At 50.7% G+C, this 18,851-nt stretch overlaps 1 protein-coding gene across 3 annotated transcripts; it reads left to right on the top strand.

Moving 5' to 3' along the window:
- The first annotated feature begins 8,486 nt into the window (after window positions 1–8,486).
- Window positions 8,487–17,932, top strand: SLC38A5 (solute carrier family 38 member 5). 3 transcript variants are annotated; one of them, XM_015247312.3, is made up of 16 exons: window positions 8,487–8,592; window positions 10,004–10,057; window positions 10,137–10,212; window positions 10,572–10,687; window positions 10,778–10,851; window positions 11,411–11,503; window positions 11,630–11,708; window positions 13,424–13,506; window positions 13,807–13,865; window positions 13,972–14,109; window positions 14,321–14,400; window positions 15,268–15,368; window positions 15,604–15,719; window positions 16,635–16,779; window positions 16,873–16,976; window positions 17,483–17,932. In XM_015247312.3, the coding sequence occupies exons 2-16, from the start codon at window positions 10,005–10,007 to the stop codon at window positions 17,582–17,584; spliced, it is 1,419 nt and encodes a 472-aa protein (XP_015102798.1). In that variant the 5' UTR covers window positions 8,487–8,592; window position 10,004; the 3' UTR covers window positions 17,585–17,932. The 3 variants fall into 3 exon arrangements, with proteins under 3 accessions (XP_015102798.1, XP_015102797.1, XP_006213496.1); XM_015247311.3 differs by lacking the exon at window positions 8,487–8,592 and adding an exon at window positions 9,579–9,681; XM_006213434.4 differs by lacking the exon at window positions 8,487–8,592 and adding an exon at window positions 9,593–9,617.
- Window positions 17,933–18,851: the final 919 nt, after the last annotated feature.

Here is an 18,851-nt window from a genome sequence, read left to right as displayed (position 1 = left end):
TTTAGCATTTTGTACAGTGTATATATAAAGTATACAAATCATGTAAATGTATGTGCTGATAAATATGTAAATCTGCTAGTATCTATATGCATCTACTTACTAAAGTAATTGTACTAAATGTAAATATACTATTAAGTGTATAAATATAGAATGTTGTGTCAGGTGGTGATAAAAGCTGTGAAGAATAATAAAGTAGGGTGAAAGGAATGGAGAGTAAGCCGGGTCGAATTGCTGTTGTAGACAGCGCGGTCAGGGAAGGCTTTCTGAGGAGCTGAAGGGGAGCACACCCTAGGAGTATTTGGAGGAAGAGCATTCCAGGCAGAGGGAACACCAAGTGCAAAGACCCTGAAGCGGGAACAAGCTTGGCGAGTAGTCAAAGAACTGAACAATCGATTCATCACTCCTTAGAAATGTGAGCTTCGCTAGGCAGGGGTTTCTGTTGTTTTGTTCACTGCTGCCTCCCAGGCACCTAGAATAGGGGCCCGGCCCACGGTTGGTGTTCCGGGGATGTTTGCTGAATTCACCCTTTTGTTGCTTTTCTCCTTCACTCTCTCCTTAGCGGTGTGCTTTGCGTTTCTGCTGGACCCTGGGAGGAGGCGTGGACCGACGAGCAGAGACGCGGAAAGCACCTCCTGGAGAGCTAGGGAGGAAGCCAGAGCTTGTCAGCGGAGTTCAAGGGCGTTGCGGGGGGCGGTGGGAACACGGCTCCCCTGCGGAGGTGAGCAAGTGTGAGAAAGCAAGGTTTCAAGCCACCAGGCCGCTGCCCTACGGAGAGGAGGGGGTGCCAGGGTTTGGGGGCCCGTGTTCATCCTGTGGGACGCTTCCCACGTCCTGTTTTCTTGCCTCTCCCAAAGAGGATGTTTAATTTTTCGCAAAGAAACTTGCTTCCTCCAGCAGGGCCAGGGGATTGGGGGACAGCCGCCAGGCTCTGAACTCCCCAGGCTCTTCCCGAAGTAGAGTGTCGACCTGCAGCTCCCACCCGGCACCCCACTGAGTGTAAAGGTGTCCTCCCTTCAGCCTCCTGAAGAGGTCAAGGATAGGGGAGCTGCCAGGCCCGCTCTGTGCCGAAGGGCATCTTACCACGTGAAGGAAAGCGAGAGCCCGAGGTGGTCCAGGCGCGGGGGATCAGACACTGACTCAGAAGGCCTTGCAATCTGGGGCTAGTTTGAGGGACGGAAGAGTGATCCGTGGGGAGCCTGCATGAAAAGAGAGATTAGAATCCTAAATCCAGCCCAGTGGGGGGCTGCTTTCACTGGCAGGGAAGATTTCATTAATTCCTTCCACAAATACGGTTCTTTAAAAAAGTTTTTTTTTAATTTTTATTTATTTTTGGGGGGGTAATTAGATTATTTATTTATTTAACTTTATTTATTTATGTATTTATTTTACAATAACGTATTTTTTAAACTGAAGTATAGTTGATGTACAATAGTATATGTTACAGGTATACAATATAGTGATGTACAGTTTTTAAAGGTTAGGGTATAGTTATTAAAAAATAGTGGCTCTATTCCCCATGTTGTACATCCTTGTAGCTTACTTTATACCTGCTAGTTTGTACCTCTTAATCCTCCACCTCCATCTTGCCCCTCCCCCTTCCTTTTCCCCACTGGTAACCACTAGTTCCTTCTCTACATCTGTGAGTCTGTTTCTTCTCTGTTATATTCACTAGTTTGTTGTATTTTTTTAGATTCCACATGTAAGTGATATCTTACAGTTTTTGTCTTTCTCTGTCTGACTCATTTAACTTAGCATAATGCCCTCCAAGTCCATCCATGCTGTACACCAGAAACTAATAAAACATTTAAAATCAGCTGTACTTCAGTTAAAAAGCAAGCAAGCAAACAAACAACCCATTTAAAATATGGGCAGAGGAACTGAAAAAACATTTTTCCAGAAGAGGAAATGCAGATGTCCAACAGGAGCATCAAAAGCTGCTCAACATCACCAACATCAGGGAAATGCAAATCCAAATCACAATTAGATATCACCTCACACCTGTCAGAATGGCCATCATCAAGCAGAACACAAATAACAAATGTTGACAAGGATGTGGAGAAAAGGGAACCCCCTGTACACTGTTGGTGGGAATGTACACGGGTGCAGCCACCATGGAAAACAATATGGAGATTTCTCAAAAACCCAAAAACCGAACCACCACATGGCCCAGAAATTCCACTCCTGGGCATATACCCAAGAAAAACAAAAACATTAATTCAAAAAGATACACACACCCCGCTATTAACAGCAGCATTGTTGACAATCACCAAGACATGGAAGCATCCCAAGTGTACATCAATAGATGCATGGATAAAGATGTAGCATATATATGAAATGGAATACAACTCACCCACGAAAAAGGATATGTTGCCATTTGTGGCGCTTCATTCACTGTTTTTTTTCCACTTCAAAAACCAGAATTTTATAAGTGGCATAAACATTTCCATTACATCAAAAACAACCAAATACCTAGAAATAAACCTAACCAAGAAGGTTACTTATACTCTGAAAACTATAAAACACAGATGAAGGAAATTGAAGATGATACAAAGAAATGGAAAGATACCTTATGTTCTTGGATTGAAAGAATTAACATTGTCAAAATGGCTATACTACCCAAAGTAATCTACAGATCCAAAGCAACCCCTGTCAAAATGCCCATGACATTTTTCACAGAACTAGAACAAACAATTCCAAAATGTATATGGAACCACAAAAGACCCTGAACTGCCAAAGCAATCCTTTGTAGGTCTTTTATTCTCTTCTTTTTGTTCTCTTTTCTTGTGATTTGATGACAAGAGAAGTTCCTTTAACATTTATTGTAAAGCTGGTTTGGTGGTGCTGAAATCTTTTAGCTTTTGTTTATTTGTGAAGCTTTTGATTTCTCCATCAAATCTGAACGAGAGCCTTGCTGGATAGAGTATTCTTGGCTGTAAGTTTTCCACTTCCATCACTTTAAATATATCATGCCATTCCCTTCTGGCCTGTGGAGTTTCTGCTGAAAAATCAGCTGATAACCTTATGGGAGTTCCCCGATATGTTATTTGTTGCTTTTCTCTTGCTGATTTTAATATTTTCTCCTTATCCTTAATTGTTGTCAGTTTGATTACTATGTGCCTTGGTGTGTTCCTCTTTGGGTCGATCCTGTGCAGAACTGTTTCCACTTCCTGGACCTGGGTGACTGTTTACTTTCTCAAGTTGGGGAAGTTTTCAGTTATCTCTTCAAAAATTTTCTCAGATCCTTTCTCTCTCTTTTCTCTTTCTGGGACCCCATGTTGTCCCAGAGTTCTCTTAAACTATCCTCATCTCTTTTTCTTTTTTTTTTTTAAAGACGTTTATATTTTATTTTAAGGGCATTTCTAAAAAGTATTCTGTTCCATCTAGAAAATTAGCACTCCAAATCCTTTTTATTTTAAAATTGTATATTGTTATTTCAAAAGTAATTGTTAACTTCAAACAAGTCCAGACTTCTATAACGTAAAACACGAGAGACGGCCCCTCATGCCTCCTGAATTTCTTCTTTGCAAGGATGTTTACATATTCTGTCAGGGCTTTCTGTACATCCCTGCAACGTGTGCATCACACACACAGTTCACCTTTAAGTAAAAGATAAACTATCCCCATTTCTATTCATTCTTTTTTTTCCTTTCTCTGTTCTGCAGTAGTGATTTCCACTAATCTGTCTTCTAGCTGACTGATCCGTTCTTCTGCCTCATTTAGTCTATTCTTGGTTCCGTCTAGTGTGTTAGTCATTTCAGTAATTTTATTCTTCAACTCTATTTGGGTATTCTTTCTATTTTCCAACTCTTTGCTAAAAACTCTGCTCTGTGCACAAATACTCCTCTTGAGTTCTCTGAACATCTTTACCATCATTACTTTAAACTCTTGCTCAGATGAATTGCCTGTCTCCTCATCATTTATTTCTTCTTCCGGGATTTTATCTTGTGCCTTGGCCTGGGAGATATTCCTCTGCCGCCTCATGTTGTCTGTCTTTCTATTTGTATTTTTAGGTAGTTTAGTTACGTTTCTCGACCTTGGAGAAGTGGCCCTCAGTGGGAGATGTCCTATGCGTTCCAGCAGTGCACTCCTCTCTTGTCACCCAAGGGCCAGGGTCCAGCCGGTCCCAGTGTAGAGTCTGGCCTGTTTGTGGCTTCCTTCCATAGGCTTTGGGATTGTTGTTTTCTTATTTCTGGTATCTGCCCCCTGGTGGCTTATGCAGGTTTCCTGGTGGCTGCCCACTGCCGAGTGAAGCTTGGTCCTGGTCCTCTGGTGGGTAGGTCCATGTCTGGAGGAGTTTGTGGCTCAGGAAGTCTGCTGATGGGTGGGGCTATGTTCCCACCCAGTATGTTGTTTGGCCTCAGGCTTCCCAGCACTTAAGCCTACAGGCTGTTGCGTGGGGCTAGGTCTTGGTGCTAATGATCCAGTCAAGATGCCAGCCTTCAGGAAAGCTCATGTGGATGAACACCCTCAGATTGTCTGCCGCCAGCTTTTATGTCCCCTGGGTGAGCCGCAGCCATCCCCTACCACCCTAGGAGATCTTCCAAAACCAGCAGGCAGGCCTGGCCCAGGTTCCTATGAAATCACTGCCTCTGCCCTTGGACCCGGGGCACGCCAGATTCTGTGTTCGTTTCCCAAAAGAATGAAGTCTCTGTCCCATGGGGCTCCTGGAGTCAGTTAAGCCCCGCTGGCCTTCAAAACCAGATGTCCTGGGGTCTTCTCCTCCTCCCATTGCCAGAACCCCAAGCTGGGGAGCCTGACGTGGGGCTCAGAACTCCCACTCCTGTGGGAGGGCCTCCACGATTTAATTACTCTCCAGCTTGTGGGTGGCCTACCTGGCAGGTAATGTGACCCGATTGTATCGCGAGCACGCCCCTCCTACCGTCCTGCTGTGGTTCCCTCTTTATGTTTCCAGCTGAAGAAGATCTTTTTTGCTAGGTTTCAGTCTTTTTTTTTTCTTGATGGCTGTTTAGCAGTCAGTTGTAGTTTTGTTGTAGTCGTGAGAATAGGCGAGCTCGTGGTCCTACCACTCTGCCATCTTGATTGGAAATCCTCTATTTATTTATTTTTAGTGGAGGTACTGGAGATTGAGCCCAGGCTCTCATGCGTGCTAAGCATGTGCTCTACCACTGAGCTACACCCTCCCCACCCCAAATACATTCTTGAGCTATTACTGAATGCCAAGCGTTGTTCTTAGCGCTTTACCTGTATTCATTCATTCATTCTTCCCAAGGGCCCTGAGTTAGGCAGTAGTCCGCCCGCCCGAGGGAAGCTGAGACAGTGAGGGATTTCCAAACTCGCTCCTGGCCGCAGGGCTCCTAAGTGGCAGGGCTGGGAAAGCTCGCGCTGCGAACGGCTCTGCTCTGAGGCTCCCTCCCCTGAAGGCTGCTGAGCACTGACCTGTTTTAATGAAAAGCAGGAGTCTGCTTAGAAGAACTGACAACCTAAGCTGACTTTTAACAGACTCGATAGTAATCCCAAAGGTCACACGAGGGATTGCTTTACTGAACCAACAAAAGCTTTAAATGACCCGGAGAAAGGGCCCTACTTTGATGAACTAACAAAGCAGTCTTATTCCTGGCACAGCCTCAAGGCCTCTGTCAAGCTTAAAGACATCTGTTCCTTCTAAGCAGGCTGCCTCTGCAGCCAGATTTCACTTTCCCTTTGTTTTTCCTTCTACCAGCATATGTTGAACACCTGCTATTTGCAATGCCCTGAAACTTAGCTGAGTTCTGGGGAGCAGAGCTGGATGAAGGTTCGTCCCACCTCTAGAAGAGTTCATTTGGCAGAAATAAAAATAGTAATAAAGAGCATATGACACCTGATGAGTGGCATTTATTGAGCACCCGCTGTGTGCCAGGTGGCCCTGGGCTTGGTCAGAGTTGGAGGGTCTTGGGTGGCCCTGGGAGGGGAGGAAAATGATCAAAGCAGGCAGCTGCTGCTGGGAGGTGAGTGCATTTGTTTTTGGGGGGTGCACTAGTTCTTTGGATGGGACACTTCAAACTTTTCTTGAAATCTAGACACCTGCCTAGATCCCCCCTCCTTCTTCCTTAGCCATTTGGATCAAGGTCTCTCCTGGCAGGTGCCTCTTTCCCTGGCCGGCCTGGAGCACAGATATAATGTGCATGTGTGAACACCCTAAGTGTATCTCATCTGCCTGTACCTGTTCTCAGCCACGACATGTATGTGAGCCCTACGTGTGTCTGACTATGTAACTTGCCTGGCTGTGTCTTGTGTCTATGGCTTTCTTTCCAACTCATGTGTTTCCTCTTGGGTGGCTGTGTGTTGGTCCCGTCTGTTTGTGTTTATCTGTCTCCCCGCTGTGTGTGTGTCTCCAATGTCTGTGTGTCTTTCTTTGCCACCGCGTTTGAGTCTTTCTTGGTGAGCGGCTGGAATTACGTGTGCCCTAGGGGTATTTCTTTTGGTGCCACTGTATGTGTATTATCTGGTTCCTATATTTCCTCTTCATGCAGCTTTAGGGTTATTTTCTGGATTTCCTCTTTGTCATGGTAGTAAGTATACTCTCTGCATCCCTGCTTTTCCAGTTTATGCACCTGCGCATGCATTCCGTGGGCACTTCTCCTCTGACTTGACTTGTGAATAGCTGTGCCTGTCCCCGGCTGTGTGCACCTATCTGCGTGAATGCATTTGTGCTTGTGTCTGTGACCGTGGCTTCTCCGTCTGTACAGTCGTCTCTGTCTGTGACCAGCACTGTCTGTGGTCACCAGTCCACACACAAGTTCACATGCACAGAGGTGTCATTCTAGAGGCTGAGTCCGGACATTGACCTCCAGGGCTGCCTGAACTGTGTGTGTGTGTGCAGGAGACACTGGGCCTGTGTATGATGTTGTCGGCTGTGTGGAATCATATTTGTCTGTGTGGGTGTGAGTCTGTGTGTGATTTGCCTGTTGCAGTTCTCCTTCGTGTGGCTGTGAGTCCACGGGCAATGAGTCTGTGGCGGCTGTGAAATGGTGTGAGCGCATCCCTGTATCTGTCAGTGATCGCTGGGTGCGTCTGGGTGATGATACCCGTGAGACTAAGTCACTCTTTGTGGCTATCTGTGGCTGTCCCATGACCTGGGTTCTCCGCGTGCAGTCTGAGTGTGTTCACACCCGTCAGCCTGTATTCTCTGTGCATGGCTGTGAGTCTGAATGAGAGTTGGTACCTCTGTGGGTAATGTTGAGTTCACCTCCGTCTCTAAGCTCCTGGATGGGGCTGTGATCCCTGAGCGTGTGGGACTTCTCCTGCTGTGGGGAAGTAACCGCCCCATCCCTTGCCCTCCTCCAGCTGCAGGGGGGCGGGTGGTGGTGGGAGCCTCCGGGCTAGCTTTGAAGCCCCAGCCAGCCCCTGGCCTTTCCGGGAATTCTGTGCTCCCGGTCGGGGGTGGGCAGGTGGGTGGAGAGGCCCAGACAGAGGCCTCTTGTCCACCTGGCCCTCAGGCAGCCCAGACCCCATGTCCACCCGGCCTGACTTCCTACAAGAGACACATGCCTTGCCTGAGATAGACATGCCTGTCACATGTCTGAATGGAGTCGACAGACCCCTATATAAGAGAGACAGCCAGCCAGCCAGCCAGTGGGGCTCCTCAGTGAGGGTGTGGACGGGCTCCACCCAACGCCTGGGCTGGGGTCCAGGACTTCAGGGTGTGCCTAATTTGCAGGCAGCGTGTATGCACACTCTCCACCCAACCACAAATGCCCTCCCTGCCTCCCTCTGGGGACCCCCAAGGTCTAGGGTCCTGTCTCAACTGGGCCTGGCCGTGTCTATCCCTGTACCTGTCCCACTGCTGTCCCCAGGCCTGTCTGCTCCTCCTCTGCCTGGATCTGACTTTCTTTGCCTGTTACCATCGGCCCCTCCATGGGTCTCTCTGCCTCAACCACTCCCTCTATCCCCTTGGCTCTCTGGGCCGGTGTGTCTGTTCCTAACCTTTGTTTGGGGATGTGTCTGGCTGTGTCCACCTGCCCATCTGCCAGTGTGTCTCCTGTTTATTACTGGGCCTGACCGCCTGCTGCATTCATCCAGGTGCTCATGGGAGCCCCTCCTTGCCCACTGTTTCTGAGTCTGTCTGTACATCTCTTTCTCCCCCAACTGCCCCTCTGCCTGTCTACCGCTCCCCGTCTTTGTCTCCTCTTCGTCTGCCTGCCTGTTTCTATTCATGGTGGTGTCTCTCACTATCTGTCTCTTTTCTGCTGCTTCCCGCCGTCCACCCCATCTCGCTGTGTGTCTGACCCTGAGTCAGTTCCGTATGTCTGTCCGTTCCTCTCTCTAGGTGTGGATCTACACCCTCAATATTTCAGTCCATCTCCCCCAGTGGGTCCAAATGAGGGGAGGCACCCGCCTCCCACCCTCCCCTTCCCCTGCCCAGAACCAGAAGAGGGAAAGTGAATTAAAGTTAAAACTTTACAGGAAAAAAAAAAATCCTCGGGCCAAATGGGGCGCGGGCAGTGCTGATTAGCCACAGAGCAAGTCGGCACTGCTGATTGGTCACAGGGCGGGCGAAGGCAGGGGCTGGCTGAGCGCGAGCCGCCCCGGCGGTGGGGTCCCAGATCCCTAGTCTGAGTTGCTGCCGCTTCAGGAGCTGAGAGGAGCAGGGAGGTGAGGAGAGGGCGCTGGTCATCGAGGGGGGCTCCTGAGACCCCTGAGGCACGAATAGGGGTCCTGGGAGGGGACTCGGGGATTCCCCAGAGACATTTTCAGTACTAGTGCGAAATTGAATGGGAGGGGGAGTCCTTTTGGTACCCTGATCCCAGGAAGTGAATTCAGGAGTGGGTGGGAGTCTCCAGAGGGTGCTCCTGGCTGACGATGGGGCTCCTTGAGAGCCTTCCCCGACCCAGGAAGGGGATTTGTGTCTCGGGTAGGGGGGTTTCTGGAGGCAGTTTTAGCTATGATGGGGACCTCGAATGGGGGTTTCTGAGATAAGGCATTCCCTGGAAGTGAGTTCAGGGCCGGGGGTGGGGGGAGATTTCAGAGATACTCCATTCCAGAAGACAAGGGCTCCAGGCTGGCATGGGGATTGCAGGGACACCTCATCCCAAGAAACATCAGGCCTTGGGAAGGGGCTTTCGATGATTATCTCAGAGACGGCCCATCCTTACCAGGGGAAATGAAGGCTCTAGCCAGGTCTCTGAGACATTCCAAGTCCAGAAAGGATCTCAAGTCTCGCAGTGTCTCCAAAGTGACTTCTACTAAAATAGGAGTGTGGAAGGCTTGACAAGGGTCCTAGAAAATACCTCTCTCTAAGAGAGAAGGAGGATTAAATTCGGGTCCTTGGGTCACTTCTGTCCCTGGCAGACGGCTCAGTTTAGGGAATTGCCTTTGGCCTCCAGTGAGAATATTCAGAGTTGTGGCAGAGAACAGCCTGCCACGTCCCGGGGCTGGGGTCTCCAATCCCTCCCCCCAGCCCCAACCTCTTCAACAGGTTGCATCAGCTCTGGGCTCAGGCTCCCGGCCCAGGCGGGGAGGAGGGGGGGTAGGGGGCGTTAGGAGGGGTGGGGCGGCCAGGCCGACACGTGTCCCTGTAAGGAGTGAGAGGCCCGACCACGCGGTGAGGGTGGAGGGAAGGAGGGGGTGCGCGGGGGAGCGGGGGAGCGGGGACGGAAAGAGACGGACAGCAAGAGAGAGTGAGTCTGGGGTCTGGGAGGAGAGGTGATCCCAGCTCCAAATGGCCATCCCTTCTGCTGCAGGGTCAGTCTCTCTCTCTCTCTGTCTCTCTCTCTCACTGCCTTCTTTTTCTCTGTGTCTCTCTGAGTAACTGTTGGCGTCTCTCCCCCTCTGATTCCCTTCTCCCTCCCATCTCTGTTGACCTCTCCCACTTGTCGTCTCCCTTCTCTCCCTTTATCTCCCCATCGCTCTCATCCCTCTGTTCCGGTTCCCCTTTCCTCATCTCTGTGTCTCTGTTTCTGTATGTGTCTGTCTCTCTTTGACCCCCGACCCCCTGCATCTCGCTCTCTCCACTTTCTAGGTTCCCTGCTCCATCTCTGACCGCCCCCACCTTCTCTGCCCACAGGATGGAACTGCAGGATCCCAAGATGAACGGAGCCCTCCCTGGGGGTGCTGTGGAGTGAGTTGGGGACCCAAGGGGTTGAGGTCAGGGGTCAGGATTACCTTCTCATCAGCCTCAATTTCGCTGCCTTATCTAGCTACAGGCAGGAACGCGAGGGCTTCCTCCCTAGCCAGAGTCCTGCTCCTGGGAGGAAGCCGACCCAGTTCATGGATGTGAGTGACCCCACAGCTGCACCTTGCCCAGCTCAGCTCTTCCCCAGACTGCTCTCTCTTCCCGGTTTCTCCCTTTAGCTGTTTTGCCTTTGGTCGCTGCCCCACCCTCCCCATTCTTCTCCACTTCCAGCTGCTTCCCTCTTAAACCTCTTCTAGTTTTTCCCTTCCCAGCTCTCCCATTCCTAGCTTCTTCCCATCTTCAAGTCCTTTTCCTTCTTCTGATGGTCCCTCCTGGACTTCTCCCTGCCCCAGTCACTTCTTCCTAGTCTTTCCAAGACCCTGGCCCTGGTCTCCTTCCTTGGTCTCCTTACCTGGTCCCCCTCCCCCTGTGTGCCCGGGGCCTCGCTCCTTACCCGCAGTTCGAGGGGAAGACATCGTTCGGAATGTCAGTGTTCAACCTCAGCAACGCCATCATGGGCAGCGGCATCCTGGGGCTGGCCTATGCCATGGCCCACACGGGGGTCCTCTTCTTCTTGTGAGTCCTAGGCAGTCTGGGGTGGGGGGGGGTGTCGTGGTGCAGGCGGGAGGCCAGGGGGCCAAGTCTGAGCTGTGCCATCTGCCACAGGGCCCTGCTGCTCTGCATCGCTCTTCTGTCTTCGTACTCCATCCATCTCCTGCTGACCTGTGCTGGTGTTGTAGGTGAGACCCAGAGCTCAACCCAGACCCCACACCACATTCAACTCTCTGGACTCCAGACCTTCAGACCTTATCTGGGCTCCCAGATTCCCACCCTTCAGCCCTCAGTCTGGCCATCAGACCCCATTGCTCAGACCCTCCCTACCCCCAGACCACTACACTCCATCTCTAAGCCCCACCCCTCATTCTCCTGGACACCTAACCACGGAAGCCAGCCCCATGACCCCTAGACCCCCTGCTCCTCAGCCCCCAGGTCCCCAGCTCCCACTGCCTCAGATCTCAGACTTTACTCCCACATGGCCTCAGTCCATCTCCTGCCCCCAAAACCCCTGCTACCCATATCCCGTCTCTGACCTTCTCCTTGGCCGTAGATTCCACCTCCGAGCCCAACCCTAACTGCTTAACCCGCACCTCCACCTCCCAGCAATCAGACCCAAGTACCCTAAGCCCCAGCTCCCCAGCTCCCCAGCTCCCCAGCTCCCAGACCCTCTGACCTACAATTCACCCTTGGCCTGGCCTCCTGGACCCACAACCCATTCTTTCCTGTTCCCCTCCCCACCAGGCATCCGAGCCTATGAACAGCTGGGCCAGAGGGCGCTGGGACCTGCGGGGAAGGTAGTGGTGGCCGCAGTCATCTGCCTGCACAATGTTGGGGGTGAGGACTCTATGAGATGGGGGTCAGCTTGGGGAAAGAGGGTGGGGTGAGGTGGGCCTCCCCAGGCGGGGATGGGAGGGAGATGAGGGGAACCCTTCTGCTTACACCTGCCCCCACCTGCACCAGCCATGTCCAGTTACCTGTTCATCATCAAATCCGAACTCCCCCTGGTTATCGGCACTTTCCTGGACATGGACCCTGAGGGGTGAGTGTGCAACACCCCTTGGCTCTGGCCCACAGACCCCTGATTCTGCCTGTGAGGTCCAGCTGCTACCTTCAACTCTCCCAGGTCTTCTATCTGGAGACCTGTTGGGCAGGCCAGTTTGGTCAGACTGTGGTTCCTGTTTATTGTGATGCCAGCAGGATGTGTGACTGTTGCTTTGACTGTAGGAGTCCAGTCCACATGTTGCTTTTTGTGACTGTTCTGGCTGATTCCATCTGGTGGGCCGATTCCATGTGTCCCAGTGTCCTCTGATTTTGACCAGGGGGCTGTGCATAATCCAGGAGACCTAAACACTGGGGTTTGCTTCTGTGGCTGTTGTACTGGTAGATTCTCTGGGCCTCTGTGTGACAGCTGACTACAGCTGTGTCCTGTATAGTGTGATTCCAACCATGTGTGTTTGACATTTGCTTACTCTGACTTTCTCTGTCCCGTGGATTTCTGTTTGATTCCGAGTCCATTAGGCCGGCTGCATCTGTCTAGCAAGAAGTGTTTGGTCACTGACTCCAACAGTGTCTGTGCACGTGTGTGTGCAGTGTACCGTGGTGCCAGCTGTGTCTGTGATTCGTTCCAACTCTGTGTGCCTGTAGACTTGAACTCTGTGTTTAATTTGCTGACCATTGTTCTGGCAAATTCTTTCTGGCTGTTTGTGTGTGATCCTCCAACTGTGACTGTGTACATCCTCTGTATTATGGTTCTAACCATGTGCGTTTGACTGTTGTTTTGAGTTTGCATCCAGCTGGCTGTGTGTTTGATTCTGGATCCATCTGTTAGCTCAATCTGGTCAGTGGGTTGTACATGATAGCTGATTCTGTGTATCCTGTTAGATTTTTGGTTTGAACCTGAAACCATCCAGGTAGCTGACAGTCTACATGACTAGGTGTGTCTGATTGCTATAGTTAGTTCCCACTGTGCTCTGTTGGTTTATGTCTGTGTAACTGTGGAGAAAGTAGAAAGAGAATATGTGGATGCTTGGAACATAGGAAGCACTCTTCACAATTTATTTATTTCTTTTGAATAAATAAGCAGTTATTTGGCCAATTCTGTCTCAACAGACTCTCCCGCCTGGGCACCTCCCCCCAATATCTGTCCAGATCCTGCTCTTTTCTATGAGCTAGGTTCCAAGAGTGTGGTCAGCTGGCTGATTCTGTCTCTATTTCCATCTTTGACTCTGGCCAAATCAGCCCAGCAACTTTCAAGGCATCAACAAACCTTGAGTTGTTCATACAACCACACGTGTGTGTTTCTGACTTTTTGTGCGACTCTGCATCGTTGCCTGCTGACCAGATCATCCGACTGCCGTTCCCTGTCAGACAAACCAGGGTCATGACTCACTCTGTCTGGCACCTTGTGTTGGACTATGTGAGTCTGGCTGATTTGGGGTTTTGTTTACTCATCTGGCAGTATGTCTTCTTGAGAGACTGACTGATGGCACGGTTTTGTCCAGCTGTGCATGCATCCTCGGCTCTATCCCTCTGACAGTGTGTGACTGGCAGTCTGATAATTTGTCTGGCTGTTTCTGTCAGTCCTTTTGTGCTGTTTGTCACTGTAACCCCCTGGATAACCCCTCACAGCTGAGGTGTCAGCTCATCTCTCCTGACTGCGTGCAGAGAAATCTCTCTGTCCGGCTGTCTTCTCTGCATGCCTGCCTGAGTTCTTTTTGGTAAGCAGCTAGTCACTATGTCTGCCTGTCTCCTTAGGGACTGGTACTTGAAGGGAAACCTCCTCATCATCATTGTCAGTGTGCTCATCATCCTGCCACTGGCCCTCATGAGACACTTGGGTAAGAGGCTTCCTGTGTTGATCATTAGATGGTAGAATCAGGGAAGGGGAGCAAGATCCAAAGAACAGGAGCCATTTTTCAAGGATAGTGGAATACCAGGGGAGAGATTGTTTGATGTGGATTTTAACTGATGGATAGGAGTTTGCTATAGAGGGGGTGGGCTGGTCCAGGCAGAAGTTAAGTTTGTGCAAAGTGTGGCAAAATTAGGGAGAAGGGGCTTTGAAGGCCAGACTTGGGGGTTGATATTTGCTGTAGGAGGAGTCCCTTGATTTCTGAGGCTCCATATATTACCCCTTGTAGGCTACCTGGGGTATACCAGCGGTCTCTCTCTGACTTGTATGCTGTTTTTCCTCATTTCGGTGAGTCTGAGGGAGAAGGACATGAAAAAGTGGGGAGAGAGTTTGGGACACTGGGACATACACAGCATTCCTCGTGACCTCACTTCCCCACCCTCCCTTCCCCAAGGTCATCTATAAGAAGTTCCAGCTTGGCTGTGCTATGGGCCGCAATGAGACAGCAGCGGAGAACAAGAGTGCCCCAAGTCTTCTCACCCAGGGGCTCAACACAAGCTGCGAGGCCCAGATGTTCACAGCTGACTCACAGGTGGGTGTGCAGGCAGATGTCGATGCCTTGTGCTGCACTCTGGTCCTCTGGTTCTGTCACACGCTGCAATCTGCTCAGAGTGGAGCCAGGGATTGGATGTCAGGGGCTTCCAGGTGTCTGATAGGGAGGGCAATGATGGGGCCAGGGGAATGAGGAGGAGAGGATGAAACCCTGTAGGCTCTGATCTCTTGTACTTGGGCCATTCCCCCAGATGTTCTACACAGTGCCCATTATGGCTTTTGCCTTCGTCTGCCACCCAGAGGTGCTGCCCATCTACACAGAACTCTACCGGTGAGTGGGAGTGCATGACAGGGCAGCAGGTGGGGTGATAGTCATAATGTCTGAGAATCCTTACAGCAGTCCTGGTACTGCAGCTTTTTTTTTTTAATTGAAGTACAATCAGTTACAATGTGTCAATTTCTGGTGTGCAGCAACAATGTCCCAGTCATGCATATTCATACTTATATTCGTTTTCACATTCTTTTTCATTAAAGGTTACTACAAGATATTGCATATAGCTCCTTGTGCTATACAGAAGAAATTTGTTCCTTATCTATTTTTATATATGCTGGTACTGTAGCTTGATTGTGTCTAGATTGTGCCAAGGGAAGGGCTTAAGGTGGCCAGGAAACCTTGAGGGATGTAGGGCAGTGACTGTTTACTACTTGGGGCTTGAGTATTCTACTCTTTTATCATCCAGTACAAGTGCGAATGGGCAGAGTAGGGAGGCAGAGATGATCAAGTGGAGGGGTGGTATGCGTGGATGGGGATGGGGAGATGGGGCTGGTCAGATGGAGTAAGGTATGGATGGACAAAGAGGGGGCTGGGATGATATGATAGAGGGATGTGTAGATGATCAGTCAAGGGGATGGTGTGGATGATCAGATGGAAGGGAGAGGCAGTGGCAATCAAATGGAAGGGAGAGGAAGAGATGGTCAAACAGAGAGGCAAAGATGGTGATATGGGATGAAATATGGATGGACAGAGAGGGGAGGCTTGGCTAGTCACACAGGGGAGGCAGAGATGGGTCTCTCAGTGTGTACTAGCTGAGCGTCAGCTCTGGGAGGAGGGGATTCTAGATGGTGGGGGCTAGTTTTGAGGGGCCTGGACCAAGTCCAAGGGTCTGGGCATGACAGATCCATGACCTCTATACCTCAGGCCCTCCAAGCGCAGAATGCAGGCAGTGGCCAATGTGTCCATTGGGGCCATGTTCTGCATGTATGGGCTGACAGCGACCTTTGGATACCTCACCTTCTACAGTGAGTGGGGCGGGGGCCAGGGTTGGGTGGCAGCTGGGGTGGGGACTGGGCAGGAGCCTGAGAACTTTCCTGCCATGCCCTCAGACCCATCAGTTTCCAAAGGGAGGGTACACATCACACATGTAGATTTTGTCACCATTTGTGTTATGTGCATGTGCACATGTGTGTTTCTGGGACACTGGTCCTGGTGCTCCAACCACATCCTGTATCCCATGTCCCATGTCTTGTGGCCCAGGCAGCGTGGAGGCGGAGATGCTGCACATGTACAGCCAGCAGGACCTGCTCATCCTCTGTGTGCGCCTAGCCGTGCTGCTCGCGGTGACTCTCACTGTGCCAGTTGTGCTGTTCCCTGTGCGTTGGTGGCGAGGGTGGGCCCATGGAAAGGAGGGACATGGATGGACGGGTAGAAGGCATAGGCATGGATGTTTGGATGGAGGGTGGAGATGGGAATGGATGGATGGATGAATGAATTGAGGAGGCTGGGATGCACAGACAGGGAAGGCAGAGTTGTCAGATGGACAGAGAAGGCAAAAATAGATAGTCAAAATGGGGAGGTTATAGTTCAGTGGTAGAGTGCATGCCTAGCATGCACAAGGTCCTGGGTTCAATCCCTAGTACTTGCATTAAAAAAAACAAGTAAATAAACCTAATTACCTCCCTCCACACACAAAAAAAGGTCAGACAGAAGGGGAATATAGATGGCAGAACAGTCAAGGGGAGAGGGCAGTTGGAGAGAAGAGGCCCAGATGTCTGGCTAGACAGAAGAGGGAGGGAGGGATGGTCAGGCAGATAGTAGAGGCATAGATAGATGGAGATAGAGGATGAAGAAACATGGATGAACAGAAAAAGGGTGAGGTGTAGGAGGGACATGGCTCTCAGGTGGAGAGGTGAGATGACAAGACAGAGGAAGGAGATGGAGGTAGTCAGATGGAAAGAGAGGCAGCAATCTCAGGGTGGAAGGACAAGTGGGTGGTCAGATGGAAGAGGCAGAGATAGTTGGATGGAGGAGGAGGAAAAGATTTCAGACAGTGGGTGGAGGCATAGATGGATGATCAGACAGAAGGAAGAGTCATGGATTGTCAAAAGGGAGGCAGGACGCTCAATCAGAAGGTGGAGGCATAGATGGGTCGTCAGACAGCGTGGAGGTATAGTCAGCTGGAGGGGAAATCAGGGATCTCAGACAGAGGGTGGAGTCAGACAGATGACTACATGGAAGGGGAGGCAGCCCTTGAGCCCTGACCGTGTCCTACCCTACCCTGGTGACAGATCCGCCGGGCCCTGCAGCAGCTGCTCTTCCCAAGCAAGGCTTTCAGCTGGCCACGCCACGTGGCCATAGCCCTGATCCTGCTTGTCTTGGTCAATGTCCTTGTCATCTGCGTGCCGACCATCCGGGATATCTTTGGGGTTATCGGTCAGTACCCCCAGCTCCAGTCCTGGACCCCACCTAATATGGACCTGGTACCCCAGACTTACATAGACTCTGTCCCTCCTGCTTGTCCTCCAGGCTCCACCTCAGCCCCCAGCCTCATTTTCATCCTTCCCAGCATCTTCTACCTCCGCATCATACCCTCTGATGTGGAGCCTCTCTACTCCTGGCCCAAGATCCAGGTGAGCATTCTAGGGGAAGACTGAGCCTCCTGAGGAGGGGACACTCCAGGATGGCTAGGGATTGAAGGAACATTGTCAAGAGAGGGCTGGGGGAAGAGGGAGCATCTATCCAGGGAGGGGGCAGATGGTGTGAAAGAATGAAGGTGACTGTCTTAGCAAGGGGCTGAGCAGACAGAGCACCAGGAGGGTCTGAGGAGGCAGAACTATTCAAAAAGGGGCTGGCTTCGAGGAAGCCTTCAATAGACGGACAGAAGGAGCACTGTTAGAAGAGTGTTGGAACGTTTTCAAGGAGGATGGAGGAGAGTACTCCCTGAAGGCTTCTAGGAAGATGGAGGGAGGATTCACAGGAAGGGGCTGGTTTTAAGGAAGGAGAGGGAACAGAAAAGGAGGGTCGGGGTTGAATGGGGCACTCTCTGGAGGAGGTGGAGGGCTTGAGGAATATTTCTCTGGAGGAGCTCGGGTGTAGAGACCCAGTCAGCCCCATCTTTTCTCTCTCTCATCCACAGGCTCTGTGTTTTGGTGTCCTGGGTGTCCTCTTCATGGCAATCAGTCTAGGTTTCATGTTTGCCAACTGGGCCACGGGCCAGAGCCATGTATCTGGACATTGACCAAGCCCTGCTCCACCTGGGCCCCCATGCGCATGCACCTTTGCATGTGGAGGAAGATGGGGCCGCTCTCCTGGGTCCCTCCTGCCTGAGGTGTGGAGGTGGCTGGTTCCCATCAACATGGCTGTCGGAGGTAGGGGGCTGCAGAGGCTGCAGAGTGGTCCGCTTCCCTCCTCCCCAGGGATGCCGAGCTTGGATCATGGCCCAAACCCCAACCCCAACCCCATGGGAGGAGGGGGAGTCCAGGTCCTCCGGGAGCCCCTGCCCAGACCAGTCTCTTCTGCCTCTATTGGGCAGAAGCTGTTTGTCAGGATCACCCTAAAGGGGGAGAATAAAGATGCTGAATTGCAACTTTGGCCTCAGCCTTCTGATCTCTTTCTAGGACTTCTTAGGGGAGCCTGCCTACCTTCAGACAGGGGTAAACTGAAGCCCTAAGAGTAGGACTGTGCTGAACTCATCTGTTCACTCATTTCTCCACACTTCACTAACTTGCTACCCAATTCAGATCGGTTCACTTGCTCACTCAGGAAACATCTATTGAGAGCCCACTGGCTGCCGGGCACTGTTCTACATGCTAGAGATACAGTAGTGGGTCAAGCAGACAACAGTCCCTGGAATTGGTAATGTTCTAGCACAAGAAAGGGCAAACTGGCCTTCAGACTGTATTTAGCCCCACTGCCTATTTTTGTAGATCCACTGAGCTAAGAATGGCTTGCACATTTCTCAATAACTGGAAAAAAAATCAAAAGAAGAATCATTTGTAGGGGAGGGTGTGGCTCAGTGGTAGAGCACGTGCTTAGCCTGCATGAGGTCCTGGGTTCAATCCAGTACCTCCATTTAAAAGAAATTAAAATAAACAAACAAATAAATAGACCCAATTACCTCCCCCCAAAATTAAAAAAAGAATCATTTGTGACACTCGAACAATCATATGAAATTCCAATTTCAGTGTCTGCCAATAACATTTTATTAAAACACAGTCACACTCGTTCACTGACACCTTGTTGATGGTTCCTTAGTGCTACAACCGCAGAGCTGAGGAGTTGCGACACAGACCATCTGGCTCCCAAAGCCTAAGCTATTTATTATCTGGCCCTTTTCAGGAAAAAAAAAATCGCTGATCCCTGATCTAGCAGAAGAGAGGAAAAGAGATAATCATTTCTGATAAAGATGAGCACTAGGAGGAAAATGAGTGATGTGAGTGTGACGCCGGAGGCAGTAAGGGGCCATTCAGGGAGACCTTACCAGGAGCTGGGTCCTTGATTGGCTG

Source organism: Vicugna pacos, chromosome X (genome assembly GCF_048564905.1).
Source record: "Vicugna pacos chromosome X, VicPac4, whole genome shotgun sequence".
NCBI lineage: Eukaryota > Metazoa > Chordata > Mammalia > Artiodactyla > Camelidae > Vicugna > Vicugna pacos.
This window is presented reverse-complemented; position numbering and strand designations above follow the sequence as displayed.